General features: G+C 39.6%; 2 protein-coding genes across 4 annotated transcripts; one reads left to right on the plus strand and one right to left on the minus strand.

Annotated features, from left to right (window-relative positions):
* The first annotated feature begins 129 nt into the window (after window positions 1–129).
* On the plus strand, window positions 130–7,435 carry Vps50 (vacuolar protein sorting 50). Its single transcript, XM_071770876.1, has 10 exons — window positions 130–284; window positions 2,349–2,511; window positions 3,047–3,562; window positions 3,654–4,336; window positions 4,419–4,797; window positions 4,880–5,170; window positions 5,255–5,728; window positions 5,808–5,929; window positions 6,025–6,214; window positions 6,313–7,435. Exons 2-10 carry the CDS (start codon window positions 2,452–2,454, stop codon window positions 6,421–6,423), a joined length of 2,826 nt encoding a protein of 941 aa, XP_071626977.1. The 5' UTR covers window positions 130–284; window positions 2,349–2,451; the 3' UTR covers window positions 6,424–7,435.
* A 2,545-nt stretch (window positions 7,436–9,980) lies between these two features.
* On the minus strand, window positions 9,981–13,757 carry Arf51f (ADP-ribosylation factor 6). Of its 3 annotated transcripts, none has more exons than XM_071770925.1 (5): window positions 13,516–13,757; window positions 11,896–12,007; window positions 11,624–11,727; window positions 11,321–11,519; window positions 9,981–11,165 (listed from the first exon to the last, which is right to left on the minus strand). In XM_071770925.1, exons 2-5 carry the CDS (start codon window positions 11,975–11,977, stop codon window positions 11,023–11,025), a joined length of 528 nt encoding a protein of 175 aa, XP_071627026.1. In that variant the 5' UTR covers window positions 11,978–12,007; window positions 13,516–13,757; the 3' UTR covers window positions 9,981–11,022. The 3 variants fall into 3 exon arrangements, with proteins under 3 accessions (XP_071627026.1, XP_071627025.1, XP_071627028.1); XM_071770924.1 differs by lacking the exon at window positions 13,516–13,757 and adding an exon at window positions 12,394–12,572; XM_071770927.1 differs by lacking the exon at window positions 13,516–13,757 and adding an exon at window positions 12,269–12,303.
* Between the last annotated feature and the right edge of the window lie 2,622 nt (window positions 13,758–16,379).

Below are 16,379 nucleotides of genomic sequence, written 5' to 3' on the forward strand. Positions count from 1 at the left end.
GCGAACAGTCGAACACACACCTGCGCCACGCGATCTCACCTGCGGCCGGCTCGCGTTGGTGATTGGGGTGGGGGGAGGGGGAGGGCGGAGAGGACGCGTGGGAGGCTGGCCGACCAATCGGCCGCTGGGTTACGCCGGATACGGCCAATCGGGTAACGCGAGATCGCAGGTCTACCCTGGAACACCCACGCTTGCCGTTGCGCCCAGTCGCATCGATTTCAACCCCTCGTCGCGTACTCCCAGGGGCGTAAACGAGGGGTGGCTAACGCGAGCGGCCCGCACAGGTAAGATACGTCGAAATCGTATTTTTTTCTTTTTCACCGTATACCTACCTTCTCTGCCATTGTATTAAATCTCCACGTAATTGGCGTACCGATATCTGTCCTCTTTCTCTCCCTCCTCGCATCAAGCGTGTCCTCTCTTATTATTACGCTTCCTCCTCCCCGGCTCGCCGTTACGCCCCTGCCTCCGCCAAATAGGTAACTAAGGTAACTTTCGCTTGTCGTTACAATAAGGTACTTTTAAGCGCCCGCAATAATACGTCGGCGCTCAGTAATTTTATGGCGAATCCGTCGTTATCCATGTCGAGAATCGCCGTAATTGCTCGATCCTTCCGAGTAACGCACGGAGTAACGACTGCTCAAATGGCGCGCGGTATTTTACCTCGATTGGATTTCGTCCAGACGAAACAATGAGCTTAATAATCGTTGCGTAATGTCGAGTACCGTTTACCGCGACGGAACATCGCCGGCGATATCGATTACCTTCAATCGCGAAGAATGAACTCCCGGAATTTGCGCAAACTATTCGCCGCGATGTCGTTTTGAATGAAGATACGTCAGACACGATAGCATAATGCCACAATGCACATTATTGTTACAGAACTGTTAACGATAATTTCGCTGTAGACTCGATTTTGCAATACACATAGTAGCGCGCGATAAAATAAACCGGTTTTCGCATCGATGCCGAATTGCCCGAATAAGATTTCAGAAGGAATATATAAATGCGTTCAAACGACAAAAATAAATTTCTAAACTTCTGATGTAATGCCTGTTTTTTAAATATTTGTTGTTAAGAAATAGATTTCTTTTCCCTGTATAATTGTTAAAATTAATTATGAGGAAGAGAAATTTATACTTTTTAATTTAGCTTTTAATTTAACTTGGTGTTGAGTTTTATAGAACTTGTGAAGAAGCCTCTATTTATTAGATCCCTCGAGAAGATGAAATGCGGTTATTCGCCGGTTATCCAAGCTATTACGTGGATTAAAGCGTCCCACGCGTGCTTTCATTTTATTTCTTCTTCTTACTACACTTTTCTTTTCTCCACGATACGAGAATATCACAAATTATTGACATTTTTTGATATATTATTATTGGCACAGTTTTTCTTGATATATTATCATAAAATTGATCGTAAAAGTATTAGTATATTATTCCAAAATGATGTATCTCTCTATAGTCAAAAACGTTAAAAACATTTATTCGGGAAAATTGGAGCAATTCTGTCCTTTTATTCTTATAAATTCTACAAATTTTGATCGTACGTACTTGTTTTGACCAAAGTGTCCTGATCTGTCTCTCTTTTAACATTCTCTCTCTCTCTCTCTAATCGTTATTATATTTATTTATATATTCACACATTATCCCAGGTAACAGAATGACGTCTAAATTAAAGCATCTTAGTGACGTATTGAGACGTCATCAGACGTTAATTAATACGTGTGACATCACTCTGCTACCTGGGATACTTGTATCATTCAATAACAAACCATGAATAAAAGATAATTCGCGAAGGACACCCTATATCGGTTGCAATTATAATTAACTGCGCGATCTCGCTATTTTATTTTTACCATCTGCTTCTTTAAAAATCTTCATTGCGTAATACGAATATTATCTATATGCTCTACCATATGTGTCTACGAGAACTTTTACGTTTGAAATGCGACCAAGGGTCAGATTCTTTCTCCTTTTTCTATTTTTATTATAAATATTATAATCTAGGAACGAAATACTTGGCTCAGAATTTGTATCGAGGCTTTTCGAGCCAAATCTTCGCACATACCTGAATGTAGCGGCGTTTGCAAGATTCATTATCGGAAACTTGAAGTTTTCGCTGCGACGAGTATCGACGTGTATATACTTGACCAACTTCAATAGAAATCGACGCGTCGGGCAACATCTCGACGGTATTATTATCGCCCGTTTCATATCATACGTTGACAAGAGCGGGCGATTGATTCTCCTTTCGTCTCGAAGGATTCGAATTAGAGTCCGCGATTCGAGAGGGGCCATCGATGTACCGTCGAGATTTATTATTATGCCGCTCCTGCTCCTTCTTAGAAATGTCACGGTAACGCAGGGCGTACGGCGCATCAGCCGATCAGCGGATCAGCCGATTGCGGTCGTATAAACAGACGAGAATGCGTCTGGCCTGACGATCGCGATGCAGTCCGACATCATGGAGGATTTGAAGATAAAATTTTTCGACCTCATTAACAAGCAGGTAAGCCCGTCGTTCACGAATACGTGATTATCGTAACACGCGAGGTGCATGAGCTCCGTTCGCTGCGCTGCCCAGAAGTGAGGTTATGCGACGACTCGGAAATGATGTGTACCTTCCAACGTTTGACGTTTCGCTGTCAAACTACGTTGCGTTTACTTGGCGTTTTCCTTATCCTCGTAATTGGTTTTAACGAGAACTATTATTGATAAAATAGCAGTTTGAGGATTTTAGCATTTTGATATCATTTATATTACGCCTCATAACGGTTATATTTATGTCATGATATATATAATTTAGATATAGAATATAATTCAATATTTATATTTGAAGACCCGTATTGAATTACATATATAAATTATAATCACTCTATATGTATTTGAAAAATACAGTCATTCAGTCTCGACAAATCTGTACTGACATTAGCCACGCCTGATTGTTAGCTAAAATTAAAAGAAACGACATTTGATTTGAATATTAGCGATGTTATTGTTAAAATAGATAAAATCCATAATCGTTTATCATTTTTTTTTTTTAGAATGCAACTAAAGTGCCGCTTATGGGTTTGAATCCCGATCTACTTAATCCACCTGAATTACAAAAATGTGAAGACCTCTGCTCCGAGGCTGATCAATCGACGGAGAGCGAGCCTATACCCGATCAAGATGTGTTGGACTCTATCGAAGACGTTTACTTCAATACCGATGGTAGCTTTGATTCGTCGCGCTACGAACTGAAGAAACTGCCAATGATACTGCACTCTAAGGAAATTGAGAAATGTTATAAGAAACTCAAGCAACAACATCAAGTTGTCTCCAAGAAAGTGTTGCAGCTTATCTTGCAGAAACAGAGTGCCTGTAACGCAGAATTTGACAGGATTTACCTGCTGCAGGAACAACTGCAGGACGTCTTAGAAATATGTAAGATGGGAAGGGCAGATCTGAAATTAGCTGAGAAACAATTTACTAAAGCGAGCTTAGGCATATTAGCTAATTACCAGAGACGACAAGTGACCCAAGATCTGTTAAATAGTTTAAATACTATAAAGACCCTGGTAAGTTATAAATATTTTACACATTTGTCGTTAAAAAAAATATATACGCCTTATAAGAGGCTAAGTTCTAACTTTGTATCACATTATATAGCAATGTACGGGGAATCGTTTGAAAGAGCTTCTGGATGAAGGGAATTATCCTGGAGCTATATCGCTTCTTTTGGAGTGTCAGAGCGCCGCTCAGACTTACAAGCATTTCCATTGTATCGCTGAGCTCAATGCAAACTTACAAAATATTTTGGATCAAGCGGAAAGGACCTTAGACAATACGCTCTCTAAAATGTGCACTGAATTCGACGTCGCGGTGTATTCTTCTATTCAGGAAGCTTATACGTTGTTAGGGAAGACTCAATCTGCCATGGATCAATTGCACTTGCATTTCACTGCTGCCATTCATAACACGGCGTTCGCCATTATTTATCGCTATGCAGGAGGTGACATGAAAAGACAATATAAACAATTGTGTCAGGCTGTGCCTCGTGAGAAATGTATAGCTTGCCTCACGGAACTGTGCAAATCATTGTGGACAATACTGAATTCGTATCATTTAATTGTAAATTGGCATAACGCGCAAGAGGATAAAGTCGAGTGTAAATCTGATGTTAAGGATTTAGAGGCGACTAGAAGCAAGCACTATGTCAAACACAAATTGGAGAATGGTATGGTCCGAGTATGGCACGATGTGGAGATGAAGATATCAGTATATTTAACGAACACAGATCTGACAAATACCAAGTTTGAACAGTTTGTTCAGGTATTGGGTATAGTTAACAGGTAAGCAAATTGATAATGTATAATGATAATTGTCAGTTGGTACTAAATCAGAATCATCCGTTAAACTGTTTGTGAATTATAGGTTGATGGAAATTGGGGAAGATCTCTGTGGTTTCAAATCGGAGAACTTGCAAGAGTCCATAAAAAAGCAGTCCCTATCTTACTTTTCTCATTATCACGCCTGTCGTTTGGATGAATTGAAAATGTTTTTGGAAAACGACGGCTGGGAGTTGTGTCCTGTAAAGTCCGATTTCATGGCTACTCAATTATTGGAATTTCGAAGTCTGAAACCTTCGCTCAATAACTGTAAAGCATGGAATAGCTTAGATAGCTCGACCTTAAGCGACAGCGATAATTCTACGGGAGTCGCAGGAGACCTGCAAAAATATCTGGAGGGCGGTTTGTCACCGTTCACAATAGGATTGGATGATACTATGGATGAAGATATTTTAATAAATGATGTAGGAAAATCACTAAACTAATACATTTTAACGCTGCCAAAATGATAGCTATGTTACTGATCTTTCACGTTTTCTTGTCTAGATTGATCAACCCGCATATTTTTCGGACGAGTCCGATGAGGATATTCCCGATGAATTGAAGCATGAATATGTCGACGAGCCAGATCATACGAAAGTTAATAAAAAGAAGTGCAAACTCAAACAGTCTGGACCTATGGTCACAAACACGACGTTAAGCATACTGAGAGTGTGCGGCAAGTATCTACAGATGTCGAAGCTTTTACGATCAATCGCGGTTACTGTCATACAGAGCATGATACAATTTTTCGAGCTGTGCTTCTACACAGTACACTTATTCTTTACGTCGGATCTCGTAAGTTCACGTTACGATTCTTAATTCTTAACTGTGCTCGCGTGACTGGAACGTGATTTAGAATACGGTTCTCTATTCTTTCAGCAAATCAATAGCGACTCGTTATACAGTCCGAAATTAAAATTATCCTTAACGCGAATCAGAGAAACTCTGATTATCTCTGAGAATGATACAATGGAAGAAAATGGCAATGCGAATTACGATAAAGTAAGACAACCACAGCTTTCATCCATTGTGAATTTGTCACAGCCCGAGAAACTTCACGGATTAACGGAACGTATTGTAGCTGTCGAGTCTCTGATATTTTTAGGACAGCAGTACGAAGGCCTAAGGTCTTATTTAGAGCATCTTATTGCCAGCAGTCCTCAGAGAGGATTTTTACATCAGTTTTATATGCAAACGATAGCGTCTGCCGCAGACTTAAGAAAGCCAGTCTATATGGCAGTAACGTCGCAAGCGTTTGACGTTGTAAATATTTTGAATTTGATGAACAAAGTTAATTGGGAGGTGACGGACGTCATGTCTCAACACAGTAATTATATCGATGCGCTAATCCAGGTACGTGTTACGATAAATAGTTTACTATTAAATATTGTCAATTATGATGTTGAAAATATTGTTTGACATTCTTTTATAGGAAGTGTGCATTTTGAACGAGAGACTTAACACTATTGGAACGTATATACCTTTGAATGCGAATATATGTAATGCAGTATGGGAAAATGTGGCTCACTTAATCACACACACCTTAGTGGAAGGGTACGACGAACTTATTATCTACATATTTTAAAAGTACTTAATATATTCTAAAGGAATTAAATTCAACTGACGAAAATGTAATTTTGTCGCTTTAGGTTTTCCAATGCTAAAAAGTGTTCAAATGGCGGTAGAGCTTTAATGCAACTCGATTTCACGCAGCTAAAGTCCAAGTTTGAGAAAGTGACGTCGTTGAGACCTATGCCGCATAGGGAGTATGTTGAATTGTACATCAAAGCGTACTATCTTCCTGAAAATAGCTTCGAAGAATGGATTAAGGAGCACAAGGTATTTACATATATAAATATTACGTATGTAGGATATTGGCAATTTTTTATTCTCTGCCTACAATAATAGCATATAAAATTCATGATTACGTCTTGCAGGAATATTCAGTTAAACATTTAATCGGTCTGATTTCGGCGACGTGTCAAAACAATAAGAAAACGCGGCAACGATTGATAGCGCTTGTGGAGGAGCAGCGGCCCAGCAGATAGCATCCAACTATTTATTATAAATCCGTGCAAGATTATATCGAAATAGGAAGCATTTGAGATGTCTATCAAATTGGGAATACAATAATCGTGTTGTTGATTGTACAGTAGAACAATTTTTTAAGTACGTTACAAAATTGATCAGATATATTCGTGTTTAAGCTATCTTAATCGAATTGAAATCTCCGAGAGAATCACGATCACGAACCAAATAAGTCACAATTCAATATATTTATTAAGTATTCTGTATATGAATCTCATATAGCTCTAAGAACGCTTTTACAATGTTACTAACTGTAGCTCTAATGTGTATATCACAAATGTTTTAACATATACATGGTATTTTAGAGTCTATACAGTTAGACCACACGCGAATTGATACGATGAAAAACTTTAGCTTATTTTTAATATACAAAAGATATCTCTCGAACGCGAAAGTGCACGGTTATACGAATCTCATTTGTGAATCTGCGAATTTGCAATTGAACTGCAGTATTACATGCGATTACCGTGGTAACTAAGAACTCAAAATGTTGCCACATTGATTTTACACAATGAAAAGATATATGTATATATATGATCTATACGCATTGCAGTGTTAATTTAAGAGTTTTTTTTTTTTAATATGACGATATTGTCATAAAAAATTGATATTTTAATATTTATCTGCTTTAAAAATTCTATTTTATATAGTTTTATTTTTGTAAAAAAGTAGAACACGCATTAACCATATGACGTGTTTTTTCTTTTTCTTTGAGATTATATATGTGATTAAACTTCGATTTACAAGAATAACAAGTATTTCCGAAGCTAAAGTGAAAAACATGAAAGATAATGTGATGGTTAATATCCCGTTTTATTCAAACTAATCATATTGGCTGTCGAAATAGTAAAACCATGACTGTTCGCTGAATTTTAACAATGTTATTTATTTTACTTTATTATTGATTCAGTCTTATGTAAATTGGGAATAATATATATCAAAGTACTAATAAAAGAATTAAACTGTAAAGTATCTCTAGCGTTATCTTCTATACCCAGAAATTATTATTACAAGTTGCTGCGCGTTCATTGCATGGTACATATGTATATACCGCAGAATGCACAATTTGAAGAAATTTTTATTATACAAAAATGATAGTAATATACAAGTACATACATACTTTCTAGCTTCGTCGATTTCCGATTTCGTAAAAATTGCTATTATATATTTATATATTGCATTTATTATATATTTATATTCCATATACACACCATAAACCAAAAAGCTCCTGTTGCACCAGTATATATAAATGCTCCTAATGCTTGAAATTATTTTAATGCCCGAAATTCTTTGTGAACAATCCGCTCTTCCTATCTTAAAGAATACGGATTACTCGTTGATCTAATGAAGATTCCTAAAGTATTAGTTAGAATTTATTTTGAATAATTACATGTAAATAGCTTTATAATATAACATTCGAGGGCCATATAATTAAGAATGTAACATACTATAGACTATTCAAACAATAGGAATAAATAGCAAATATGTAAATTAACAGAACAGTATTGATTTTCTCCTTTATTGCGCTAAGTCTTCCTTTCTTCTAAGGCAGATATTTCGTTCATGGATGTATTCTATTCATGATCGTGGTGCATTAGGAATTCTCTGGCTGATAGCGTCGATCAATGTGTAAGCTGACAGCGTCGATTCACGTGTAATATTATTCCTTATTACTCCGCTTTAATGAGCCTTAAATTTTTTTTGTATGGCCCCTGATACGATGTCGTACTTATCAAATGTCGTTTATTTTCTAAATGGCAAATCACACCTGGATATTCTTCTAACCGAAAGAATAGGTATATATATGTATCTATATGTGTATGTATAAATAAAAGGGATGACACGTTATTGTATGCCTTTTCTTGAGTATCTTGAGTAAAAATCTCCAGCGCATCAATCTCTCAATAGCAATAACTTTTAGGGTCTCTATGTAACATTGATAATATCAAATTACCTAAAAATTGTATCAAATGACACAACTGTACTCTAAATATTTACGAATGTTTTATTCTGCAAGACAGTGCAACGCAATATCGTAACAAAATTATTTGTTCAAATAATTTCTTCACCGAACCGAGTTTGGAAACCATGTATTTTAGAGTCCAAGATTTGTAATCTTTCATTGGCCTTTTCATTATTTTATCTCTGAAACTTATCTTTAACTCTACAACACATTAATTTATTAAATTGCTACTGGACATAATTGGCCGTGTAGTAACAAAATTACAGTAATTACTCCTACAAACTAATCATAGGTTTTTCTTTAATGCTGTAAAATTCTCGCTACGTTCAGGCTTTGGATATCAGTGAAGCAAAATAGTTGATAATTTAGAATTATCTCTGACTTATTTACCTCAATGCTAAAAAGTGAAATAGTTTATTTATTTAATAAACAGATATATGTAAAAAGATTTAAATTTATTTTCCTTCTGGAACTTATATTGTCTTTTTAGAGCGACTTTTTTCCTTGCCTATATAAACCTTTTTTTTCTATCAAAACTGCCGTGAAATAATATTTTCTATTAGTCCTCGAGAAACTTTTCGCGTATATGTAATTCGTTATTGTATTTTTTCTTTATATTATTTGTATTAGTATTTGTATTTTTTTCTTTATAGCATATTAGTATGGATATGTGGAACATATAAGACGCTCGACATAAACTGGAATATATCAAACATATTTATATACATAAAAGTTCGTCAATTAACATCATAACATCACATTTAATGAGAAAATGGCTTCTGCTAAAGCTGATGATAAAACGTAACACAATTACATATATTTTTTTATATCATTGAGAGAGAGAGAGAGAGAGTACATGATAATGATACCGATGCTTGAAACAGTGTTAAAAAATGTAGAGATTACGTTCATGAAATTGTACAAATACGTGACCATAGAGTGCTAGGTAATATATCTAACGTTCTCTGGAAAACAGTTCAGCATTTCCAAAGCCTGATTATGATTTTTATACAGACGATGCGTTCAACATTCACACCATCTCTTAAGTGAGTTAAATGAGTACTTAATATTAATGGTACGGATGTTGGGAAAGTTGTACAAACTTACGTCTGGAAAGATCTCTTGTTATAATCCAATTGTGAAGATCATTCATATAACTAAAAATGTTTCTCTAATAGTCTAATTCGCTAATGTACCATGGAATGTAAACAAGGTGTCAATGCATCCATGAATTACAAAGATATATCATCGCTATTATTTACTCGTAACTCAATTTGATTCGATAATCATACACAAACATTTTGAACACTTGTAAACTTCTACGAATCAATTATGAATCTCGAAGTATATTCTTACTAGTCTTACTCTATGGATTATGCTATGAGAAATGAAACGGAAACATTTATCTCATCCGTTTAAAATGTTGCTCTTAACGATCCGATCGTTGCGACCTAATACTAATATGCTTTATTATCCAATACTCACTTAAACAGTAAAAAATATTGGCAGATTCAATGCTGTTACGTTCTTTGTAACATTGTTTCCTTTCCTCGCTTTTCTTTTCTTTTTTTTTTTTGGTTTTTGAGCTCACAATATCAGTAAACCGATAACTCCTTATTGCATTGCTTCCTATACTCTGTGACTTGTGCGTAATCATAATAAGTCTGATGATTAGATATTATCGCATTTCGACCACCCGTGATCACGATAAGCGGAAAAAGATGCTAATTAAGGGATCTAATTAAAATACGCGCGTTGGAAGACATCCAAAAAAGAAAAAAATAAATAAATTAAAAGCAATTTTTCGGCACAGAACTCTAAATAGCAAAAATGTTTACTAACGAAATAATGTCGCTGTACTATATAAAGCCTCAATGTAGGTATGGTAAATTTATTTACGTATTATACTCACGGGCTATATGTATGTATGAATATTATATAGTACACATTAGAGATAGCCTTTTTGACAACAAGATATTGCGAAGTTAAAAATCTAGCCGCGTTTCGTTAAAAAACCTGAGGTACTTTCCGCTCGAGAAACGCAACTCCGCTCAAATAACAGTTACATAGATATTAGATATGATCCTGCAAAGGTAAGTTATACAGTATACCAATCCTTGTGAATCTGTGAACCTCGTGTAATATCATAACTAGATTCTCGTAAATTTTTTCTTTTTCTTTTTAAACTTGTACAACTTGTGTGTCTCATGAAACAGTACACTTGTGTGAATATGTTACATGTACAGAGCGATATTAAACCCGCTAGCGTAACTCTATTCAATAATTATTTCCATGAAATGGGATAAATAGCTAGCATAACAAAGGTCACGTCCCTTGGTACCTCGTTTACAATAAATTACTATTCATCTAGTATCAGTATTATTGGAACACACCATTAATAGTTATCTTTATATTGTTTGTTTTTTCCCCTTTTGCACCTGTGATAACTTTACTCGTAAAAAAGATGTCGTCAAATGTATCATTGTCAGTTGTTCGTCTTAACGGGAGCCTCCACATGATAAATTAAAAATAAAAAATACAAAGCAAACGTGTATTCTCTGTATATATAGCTAATTTGTGAAAAATAAATATTTGCTCATAATTTATGATTACTGGTTAACCACGTAAGGCCCTCGTAAAGCCCGTCTCCCGTTGTGGCACAAGATGGCTGAACGTACCAATTTCTATCTCGTATCCTAGTTAATCCCAGTTTCTCCTGTATTTCGTGCGGTTTCATAGCTAAAGGAAAACAAAAGTATTGGCGAAAATTAGTATATTGTGCTAAGCCATGTAAAGATATCTGTAGCACATATATACAATGCGCCACACTACTTACTAAAACTACTAAAAAATATTAATTTACAACCAACACAAAACCATAAATATCAACTTACCATCCGGAAGATCTTGTTTATTCGCGAATATTAAAATAATCGCATCCCGCATTTCCCTGTCATTTATGATTCGATGAAGTTCTTGGCGGGCTTCGTCGATCCTATCCCGATCCGCGCAGTCTACTACAAAAATAAGTCCTTGCGTTCCTGTATAGTAATGACGCCATAACGGACGTATTTTATCTTGACCACCTACATCCTGAACAAACAGAAACATTTCATATGATTAATAACACAAACGAGGTTAAGGTAATTCTCTTTAGGTGATCTTTACAGATTCTCGTGAAAGTGCTCGATACTCACCCACACGTTAAATTTAACATTCTTATAGGTAACTGTTTCTACATTGAATCCTACAGTTGGTATAGTTGTCACAGACTGTCCTAGTTTAAGTTTATACAATATTGCTGATATAATTTCATTAAGGAAATAAATATAAAAAACAGTCAAATTAAAATACATCTTGTCTACGTTATATAATGTATATCATATGAAAAAATCAATTGAAACAGAACGAGTATAGATAATAAATTATATGTTTATGGAATTGAGATTAACAACGTAGCAAAGGATACTAGTTTTACCCGCCGCATCCAATCCCAACATTAGGATGCGCATTTCCTTGTTGCCAAAGATCTTCGACAACAATTTTCCCATTTTGCAGGCTGTGTTCTAGGCACCTGGCACCTGTAACAAAATGCACGGGTGTAAACAATCTGTTAGAGAACCCGTGAATCTATCAAACTTATTTAACAACGTCACTGTGTCATTCCGTCACCGCGGACCTCCATAACAGTAGAATATAAGAAAAATCTGACAAAACGCGTTCAACAAAAGTCCGTCTCGGTATCAAGTATCGTATCTCACGGACGCGCGCGAGACCAACGGTAACCGACCGGTCTGTCGCGGCGAACACAGAAAAGAGAGAGAAAAAAAAAGAATAAATACGAGGCTCGTCGTAATCGTGTCAGGCTCGGGCGGAAATTGACGTGGAGGCCGCGAGGACTTTAAAAGCCCACGTTTAAATCCCACGCCTCGTCCGCGCTGTCACGTCCGATCGATCGACAGGTTACCTCGGCGTCTAACCTCCGCTACGAATTTCTCATCGCGGTCGAGCGGGCGCTGGGGACAACCTGCGGGCGGGACGCGGACACCTCGGTAACGCGGATAAACAGAGACGAGGCAGGCAGCGGCCAACACTTCCCCTAACCTATCAGCGCGAGAACATCGTCGGCCGCCACCGTCGCCGCCGAACAGGGTGTAAACTTTCGGTGCAGCGCGCAACGTTTGCTGCACTTTCTGCCACCAAAATAGCGATCGTTGCATTTGTGCCCTTCGCATTTTCCGCCGCTTTCTCTTACCGATTTATAGGATCGGAAACAGTAGAAATAATTGCTTGATTTCGATAAACTCGCGCGGTTCTTTAGATAATGTCCTATATATTTTTTTTTTATATAAAAATCTTTCGATAACTCGTAGAATAATCGACCTCGTTCTTGTATACTTATTATTTTATTTAGTCCATATTTGAATTATTGAAAACCAGATCACGTCGCTTTTTATTTTCTACTTTTCTGATCGCGCTTGGCATTTAAAATGAGAGGCGTATGATCGGGCTATGAGAGAGGGAGAAGAGGAGAGGGGAAGAAATGCAGGAAGCGCGAACCAAAGCGAGGGCAAACATATATATTTAAATATTTAAAATTTTATTTTGGACGCAGGAAGAGTGCAGTTGAAACATTACCTATAACGGAACGCGGATACGTGTTCGACCCGCAAAGACGGTATGGGTCGAGGTGCAGAAAGTGCAGAACGAAAACGGACGGATTGCAACGTATTGCCGCGCCGCGCGAAACGGAAAGGCGTGTTCGTGTGTGGGCGACGAGAGACGGGGACGAACTTTTTATCGCGAACCGCGCTAATTCGCCCGACACGTTTTCGGGACCGCGATGTCAGGTTCCGAAAGGAACATAGTCATAAAGAATGAAAAGAAAAAGAGAAAGAAAGAGGATTCGCTGCCGCGATGACTGTTCGACACTTCGCGAGCTATCGATCGTTCGCGACGTTCCTTTTCCGACAATCGTGCGAAGCGCATACTTTCGACACTTTCGTTCGAGCGGCGGCATGCGGTCACGAGGAGCGGTCAGAGGGGTGGGGCAAAGAGAGGGAGGGAGGAGGGAGGGCGAACGACTCACCGAGAAACATCTGCAGAGAAGAGCGAGGATCTGACCGTTGACAGTATTGCACGGACACATCACAATTACGCTGCGCATTGCCGTGTTCTCCGCCGATCGGTTCTCTCCACGATTATATCGTTTCGCGCGCTCGTGAAAGCGTTATTTCATCGTCGCCATGCATGAACGGCGGCGCATTGCCGTGCCGTCGTCGTCACGTTCAGTCACGTTCCTCCCGTAAATCACGAGGCGCGCATACATCGCGGCGACAGCCGACAGCGCGCTGCGCTCAGCGCTCGCGGCCGCCGCGCGCGACCGTTCGAGCGACACGTCGCGCCATCGCGCGTTGTCGCGCGAAACCAGAGAGAAGCCTGAGAGAGGCCATCCCGGATCCCGGTCCCAGGAAAAAGGCCGGGATGGCCTCTCTCAGGCTTCTCTCTGGCGAAACTAATAGCCGCCGGTGGGATCCCGGTAGATATTGCAGATTGGTTCGCCTCCGCGCGCGGCACTTTCCGGGCCGCACCAAGAGGATAACAAGTATATACGGGATGTTCATGTTTTTAAATTCTAGCACGAGCGAGGAAATGCGATTAGGAAGGAAGATATATTGACATTTATTTCTCATTATTTGTCATTGCTCGCGTACGGTTTTCGAGGGTGTTTGAGGATCTTGATAATGCGTAAATACACTACTGTACGTGCGTCTGTATTTGACGGTATGAACTGCAGTATTCAAAGGGAAAAGGAAAATAAGAGCGGACGCGAAATATAGAAAGCGCGACTAAAGCAAACGTCTGTCAACTTTTGTAAACTTTTTGCTCTGAAAACGGAGAATAGATAATTCACTTGAAAGTACTATAAAATAGCATTTATATATGTAGATAGCATATCCGGTGCCGTCGGAAATGCAAAGAGAGGAAGGGAGTGTATTGAATGTCTAATACATATTCAGGATTTAAAAAAAAGAAGTAAATAACGAGCGAAGTTTAGAAAGCGCGCACGCCTATATGTCTATTACATTTTTTCTTCGAGAATCTTAAGAAAGCAATGTACGCTACATTGTCTCCTACGACTTGAAAACATCTTTATGAGCTATTTCGATTCTCGCAAGTCTTAACGAGGAAAACCAGAAGCAAAGCGAAATTTCCTCGATGAAATTCACCGCGAAAAATGATTTTATACTTAATGATATAAAAATTTTTTTTTTATCTGATTATTTTGACAGACAATCAAAAGCAGTTGTGAGAAAATTAAGCTTTCTCTCGGGGCTAACAGCGCATTCTTTTCGCGGACGCGTAAATTCTGCCGATTACATCGATTCTGTCATTATTCGTCGAGAATAAGATTTCAGGTAGGAGGTACGAGTTCGTAATTCCTCGGCGAGCCGCAAATGGATCTCATCGTCTACAAATAACGTCGTACATGCAACATAATATAAACCCGTAGACAATGACGCGAATTTTTTGCGAAGTCGTCAAACGACGGCGTTCAAAAGTTCGAATGACGCTCGCGGAGAATTTCTCCGTGGCGTGATACGGCGTGGGCGCCGACACCTCGTTTTATCTGACGCGAAACGAGACGGCGGCTGGCGGCGGGGTGCGAGGCGAGGTAAAGGCGAGCGGAGAGCTGCGGCGACGACGGAACGAACGGCGATCAAGGGAGGAGGGACGGGGAGGGGGAGGACGAGATGGGGATGCTTCTCGCTCCTTGTTACTCCAGATTGGACGTGGTCCGATCTTTCGCGCGCCGCAGACTGCTCGCGCTGCATTATTCCCCGGAGACCGGAGCTGTATACGCTGCGTGCTATGCTATGTACCACCTCCGTGCGCGCGCGCGCGAAGTCATGCGACGGCGCCAACATTCCCGTCGTTTAACGACGTGCGTGCGCGGTCGTAAAACGTTCGGATCGGCGGCGACGGGCGGCGGCGGCGACGGCGGCGGCGCTTAACGTGTCTTTACGGACATGTGGGTTTGTCCGCGCTACGTAAGAACGTGGGCGCTGCGCTGACTTAAATTAGACGTACGTCCGTGCGTGGCCACCTGAAGAGAGAAAACGCGCTACTTGTCGGCTATTTAATTGAATAGCGTATGTGTGCGCGCGCGCGCGCGCGAACGCGCGTTACGGGCCGCACGCGGCTGGTAAATGCATTCAGGAATGTCGCATAATCAGCCATTAATTCACGCCGGATGGTCGTTAATGCAAATACGATAAGCCGCGGCTCTCCTCTCGCGCGGCCGAGAAAAAGCCGGCACCTTTCCCCGGTCTCGGTAAACACCACGCGCCGCGCCGCCGTTTGATATTTAAATTTCGCAGCGTTTTCCGATTAGAATTTATGATAATAGTATGGTAATCGTGGCGCCGCGATGGTCGCAATATCCGCGGCCGCGACACCGCGACTGGGGGATATAGTCTCACAGGCCAATCATGTGAATACGACGGATTCGCTTGAATGAGAAATGTCGAAAAAAAAAACGCGAGATATACGGTCGGAGAGGAAAAAGAGGAGAGACGCGGAGAGATAGCCTGTTTGCCTGTCGATCGCGACGCGATTGCGAATTGCGACGGAAGAAATATGACCGTTTGATCCTAGAGATCAGGGTGTTTCCCGGTACGCCGAGGATACACCAGGTCGCGGAGTCGCGGAGTTACGTTCATCGGTATGTACCCGAGACGCCGCTACGCTTCCTCTACGTAATTTACACGCGTGAGATACACACTCGGCTTAACTCCGTCGGAAAGAAAACGACAAAGGGAGAAAGAGAGAGAGAGAGAGAGAGAGAGAGAAGTTGTTGGAGCCATAATAACGACCGAATGTGTGGGACGCGAATAATACTTCCTCGTGCGCACACCTACACGGCAATCCGCATGCCACGCGTATATAAAC

This window comes from Temnothorax longispinosus, chromosome 2 (assembly GCF_030848805.1).
Source record: "Temnothorax longispinosus isolate EJ_2023e chromosome 2, Tlon_JGU_v1, whole genome shotgun sequence".
In the NCBI taxonomy this organism is placed as follows: Eukaryota; Metazoa; Arthropoda; class Insecta; order Hymenoptera; family Formicidae; genus Temnothorax; species Temnothorax longispinosus.